Source organism: Zalophus californianus, chromosome 15, assembly GCF_009762305.2.
Source record: "Zalophus californianus isolate mZalCal1 chromosome 15, mZalCal1.pri.v2, whole genome shotgun sequence".
Lineage (NCBI taxonomy): Eukaryota > Metazoa > Chordata > Mammalia > Carnivora > Otariidae > Zalophus > Zalophus californianus.
In genome coordinates, this window is record NC_045609.1 from 25422997 (window position 1) to 25428503 (window position 5507).

The following is a 5507-nucleotide window of genomic DNA, read 5'->3' on the forward strand; positions in this document are numbered from 1 at the left end:
AAATGGTGGTAATAAGATCGCCCTCATGGATGATTGGGAGTGTTCGATCTCAGTATGATCTTCAGCTGAAAAGAATCTTCATCCACAATTGGAAGAATATTGCAGCATCTTCATTCTAGGCAGAAACCTTTGTAATTTGGTCTCATTTGCTACATCTCCATCCTAAATACTGTCTCTTTACCCTCACAATCCAAACTGGTTCAGTTAAACACAAAGATGTCTCTGAAGGCCACGGGGCTATTAATGCCCAAGCTTAATTGAATGACAAGTCCAATTTCGATGATACTGATTTACTTGTGGGAAAAGTGCCAAACCTGGAGTGAGTTTAATTGAATTCAAGTGTTACCCTGTTTATTCATCGCCTACCAAATGACTGTGTGTGTGTGTGTGTGTGTGTGTAAGGATAAGTAATCATATATTAAAAACTATACAAATATAGTATAACAATACATATAGAAGTCAACTTAGAGCATAATTTCCATGCATGCTGAAGATTTTGTCTCACTGTTCCCACCTCAAACTGTGGGTGGCAGCAGAGACTTGGGAAATATAGTCTGTGTACTTCAAGTCAATTTTCAAGTATATTAATGGTAAGGAAATGATTTTTTTTTTTTTTTTTTGCTAAGTAATAAGTAAATTGGAGCTTTATTTTGAACTACAATTGGCATTTCTTTGTAACTTCTCATCTCATTCTTGTGGTCAAAAGTGGTGAAAGGGGGCTGTGGTCTGGGACCCTCACTGACGTGTCTTTTATTTTTTTTTTTTTTTTTTTTTTTTTTTTTTTTCCTAGTCCATCTTTATTTCTTGTCTCCGTAGGTAAGGGCAGGGGCCTGGGCGTGGCCACAGGTGGGCGCTAGTCCTCCTCCGCGAAGGTGAAGGGGCTCAGCTTGTAGCCACTGCCTAAGTAGAACTTGTTCTGGAACTCTACCCAGTGCAGCCGCAGTGCGTGCAGGAAGGCCGAGAGCCCCTCCATCACCAGCAGGATGGCCACGGTCAACCCGGCGAAGGCGGCAAAGATGGGGACCAGCACCACGGCCGCCACGCCCAGCTCATGGCCCATGCGCAGGCCCACGCGCATCACCATGGCCCACAGGACCTCCGACAGCTGGGCGTGGGCCAAGCTCAGGGCCCAGAGACGCAGGTAGGAGGCTGTGTTGGAGATGCAGCCCAGGCAGAACTCGATGGTGTGGATGGCCTGGTGCATGAGCACCTCGGACAGCACAAACTCGGCCTCCTCTCTGTCCCCCAGGCACCCCACTTTCTCCTCATCAGAGCCCCAGCCAGCCACGGAGGCATCGGAGGAGTCCAGAATCCCGGACTTGTCCTCTTCCGGCTGGCGGCCAGTGGGCCTCAGTGAGCGGCGGTGCTGCCAGCGCAGGAACAGGGGTGTGCCGAGCAGCAGGACGGGCACGGTGGCCAGGGCCAGGACCACCAGTGCAGACTGCACCCCCTCCTGCCCGGGGAAGAGGGACTGGTTGGTGGGGCTGTGGGAGAAGAGGAACATGTTGATGAAGTGGATGAGGAGGCTGGGGGCTGAGGCAGCGCTGGTGGCTGAGCAGCACAACCACTTGTAGATGACCAGGAAGACGAGGTAGCCAAAGAGCCCCAGCAGGAAGATCAGCTCGGGCAGCGTCTCCAGGAGCAGCCGGTGCCACTGGCCAAAGTGCACGTGGTTGAAGACTCCCAGAACCACCCCAAAGGTCATGTGGGTGACCCCAAGGATGATAGACATCTTCATCTTGAAGGAGTTGAGGAAGGTCAGGTGGTTAACGGCCAGGCTCCAGACGGGGTCAATGCCGAAGGGGTAGGGTCCCAGGAAGACACCGCTGACTGCGGGGTCCAGGGTGAGCAGCGGGTGCTCGGCCAGGAACGCGTCGCTCCAGCCGGACTGGGTGGCCATGGCCGCCACGCTCCAGCCCGAGGGGAAGATGGTGGTGGCGCGGCTGAAGCACTCGTTGTAGATGAAGCCGGTGTAGACGGAGAACAGCCCCATGAGCAGCAGCAGGTAGCGGCCACTGAAGAAGGTCTGCCAGATCTCGTTCTGCGCCGCCTTCACGGCTGGCCGGTTCTCCGCGAGCACCATGGCCAGGGCGAAGAGGAACATGAGCAGCCCGTGGCCCACGTCGCCGAACATCACGGCGAAGAGGAAGGGGAAGGTGATGATGGTGTAGGGCGCGGGGTTGACCTCCTGGTAGCGGCCCACGCCGTAGGCGTCCACGATGCCTTGGAAGCCGGCCGTGAAACGGTTGGTACGGATGAGTGTGGGGGGCATTTCCCGGCAGGGGATGCGGTGAACCACGGCGCTCACACCCGCCTCACTCGAGCTGTCCTGCAGCACCTGCTGCAGGGTGGGCAGGTCGCTGGAGGCGCACCAGCCCTCGGCAATGAGGCACTTGTGCGTGGCGCTCATGCTGCACTGGTTGAGCACCAGGTACACCGCCTTCATCTTGCGGATCTGCACCTGCCACGGCGGCAGCAGCTGCTGCACCCGGCCCAGCACCTGGCTCAGGAAGCGCTCCGTCTCCCCCAGGACCTCCTGCAGCTCGAGGCTCTGTTGCTGCAGCTGCTGCAGGGTTCCGAGGCGGCCCTCCTCCTGCTCCACGAACGGGAACACGTGGCAATGGAAGCAGTCTGTGATCTTGCGGATCTTCTGCCCAATCTGCTCGCCCCAGTAGGAGATGAGGAAGGTCATCCACGTGGCAGGCTCACCCGTCACCGGGTCCTCCAGCTGCTGCTCCGTCTCCCTGAAGCTGGCGATGAGGAAGCCCCGGCAGGCCCTCCAGAGCAGGCGTTCCAGGGCAGCGGCCTTGGTGGGCTTCACAGCCCCTGCCACAAAATTGACTCTCAGGTCCTGGTGGGGCCCCCCTGGGGGCTGGAGCAGGGGGCTTCTTTCCAAGAGCCCATCCATGGGGGCGGCTGCCAACGGGAGGTGGTGGCCCTGGCCCAGCACGGCGGAGTGCAGCTGCAGCTGGTGGAGCTGGGCCCGCAGGGACTGCTGGTTGCCCCGCACGTCCCGGAGCTCCCGGGCCAGGCGATCCGTCTCCTCCTGGATGCGCAGCAGGTCACGGGGCGGGGGTGCCAGCAGTCTCCCCTCGGGTGGGGGCAGCACCAGCCCAGCCCGCCGCACCTCCTCCTGCAGGAACATGAAGGTTTTCTCCAGCTCTTCGCAGCGCCGAACATCCCCCACGAAGCGTCTCTGGAAGGCGCTCACCGAGGCATTGAGGTCTCTGAACTCCGCGAGACCCAGCTCGCCAAGCTGGCTCACACAGGAATAGGCAGCAGATGTGGGCAGGAAGAACTGGACCAGCACCACCTCCTCACCCCGGAACATGGAGCCCATGGTCCTTCTCTGGGCCTCCACTTCCTCTTTGGGTAAATGGGACTTGGCCACCCCCAGGAGAGACAGGACCCCAGGGTCGGCCGCACGCGCCGCCGCTCAGCTCTGCGCTCCCGGCTCTGCGCTCCCCTGACGTGTCTTTTAAACAGGCCTTCCATTATTTTGGGCTAATCACCTTTCCTTTTATTGTAGAGAACAGGCCCTCTCCATGGAGCACCTTCCTTTTGATGGTGCCTTATTACTCACATCTCATCAGTTGGCTTCCAGCTTCCTTTGGAACCCAGAGTGCATCCTAAAGTTGGATTACTGTACTGAACATGACCCGGTCCTTGAATTCTTTGTGCACACGTCTGTCCTCCCCTGATGTGGGCAGTGACCAAGGTCTTCACAACTCACAGGATCAGAGAGCTCGTGTGACTTTGTCTGTATCTGACAGGTGTCCTTTTGATTTGGCCTTTAGTTCCAGGATTGAAGCAAGCGAGGGAAACTGGATAAAAGCCCACTTTCCACCCACTAAGTGTTTCTCCTTGAGCCACGGGTGAGCAGGGAATGTCTTCACGAATGGTGGTGGGGTGAGGGAGAAGAGAAAAAGGAAAAACAAAAGAGAGAAATGGTTGTGTACCACTATGTATATATTATGATACCATTTATGTAAAACGGTGTCTCTATATGTGGCATGTACATAAAGGAATTAAAAGAAAAGATAAAGGGTTATAGTCTATACCATAAGGGTGCTTATGATCTATTGTTTGGTGAAAAAAGCAAGTTTCATATTAAGTGTAGGAGTCTACTTAGGGAAAATCAAATGACTAAAACCTTATAGATGTATAAATATGTGCAAATGCATTTAGATGAATGAGGATGAAGGTCTGAAAAGGTGCATATCAGTCTTATACCATGCTTTTTGGGGTTGGGGGAGAGATGGAAGGAGGTGTTTGTGGTGAGGGGGGAGGTGATTAACTCTATAGAACTTCGCAGAGTTTCACCTTGTAAACACTTATGGATTGGTTTTAGCATTTGAAAACCTCCCACTGGGGAGGGGAAAAAAAAAACACTCAGGTGACTCATGTGACATAATTCAATGCATGCTTCTCTTCTCAGTCTAAGAGGCTTGAAAAGACTGCTTGAAAACAAGCTATCTCCCTAATGGAGAGACATTTTTTTCCTAAAAACCAAATGAGTCATCATGGGCTGATTCAAAGATCTTCAATTTCTCTGCTGTTTATTATGCCAGAATTTTCCATGTCAGGTTGGGATATACATAGTTATTTGTCTTTAATGACTACACATATTAAGAAGGTATTTATTGATCATTTTGCTATTTATTTCTCCAGATGTAATTATTTTGGTTCTATGATTATCTATGTTTCCGTGGCAATATGTGAGGCATTTCTAGGCGGGCTTGGGAAGGACAAATAAGAGCTTCTGGGTAACCATTGTGACCACTCAGATCATTTGATTTTGAGCTCCCATCAGCTAAACTCCTCTCTCCTTCTCTGTCTCCCTACTTGCCTCTCTCCTTCCTTCCCTTCCTTGCTCAAATATTTATTGAGCAGTTACTATGAGCCAGCCACCGTGCTAGATCCCAGAGGTAAAAGACTGCTTGGAGCTCTCCTGACCACAACTGGGGACGAACTCACTCTCTCCTTTGTGGCTCGCTAATGTCGCTCCTGCATCTAAGACCCTGAGGTCCATCTCCCTTCTTGGTCTGGCCATGCTGCTACTTCTTCTACTTTCACAGCTTAGGTCATGTTGGGGAGGCCCGCTTACTGCCCCTGCAGTGACTCTGATTACTGTTAACTGGTTGTTTCAGTCTTCTATCACTGGAGTGGGTGGTTGGGGCTGCCTTGTACTGTAGAGTTGGACCCTCCTAGCATCTCCGCCTCATTGAGGGTTCCTGCCTTTTTGCACCCCACCCATTAGGGGAGCAGGGTGTCTCCTCCTCCTAGTGTTGGAGAGTACCTTCCTAGGTCCACCGGCCACTCTGATTCACCACCTCGGTGATCCTGCATGCACATTCATTACCTTTTCACTTTTAGGCACTCGTTAAATTTTATATATATGATTTTTTAAATAAAAGATTTATGCCCATGCCTTTTTTGCTCTGGAATAGTGTTAGTGTGTTTTATCAGCAGAGCAGCTGACAGGGGCTCTGTTTCTTTACCAACTG

General features: G+C 52.8%; 1 protein-coding gene across 1 annotated transcript; it reads right to left on the bottom strand.

Moving 5' to 3' along the window:
• Positions 1–787: 787 nt before the first annotated feature.
• Positions 788–3447, bottom strand: LOC113920585 (V-type proton ATPase 116 kDa subunit a3-like). The gene is made up of 2 exons (XM_035724239.1): positions 3410–3447; positions 788–3344 (listed from the first exon to the last, which is right to left on the bottom strand). The coding sequence occupies exon 2, from the start codon at positions 3338–3340 to the stop codon at positions 854–856; it is 2487 nt and encodes an 828-aa protein (XP_035580132.1). The 5' UTR covers positions 3341–3344; positions 3410–3447; the 3' UTR covers positions 788–853.
• Positions 3448–5507: the final 2060 nt, after the last annotated feature.

What these genes read in the sequence shown, in the direction of transcription:
- LOC113920585 (XM_035724239.1), bottom strand. Translation starts at nt 3,340, where the DNA reads ATGGGCTCCATGTTCCGGGGTGAGGAGGTGGTGCTGGTCCAGTTCTTC.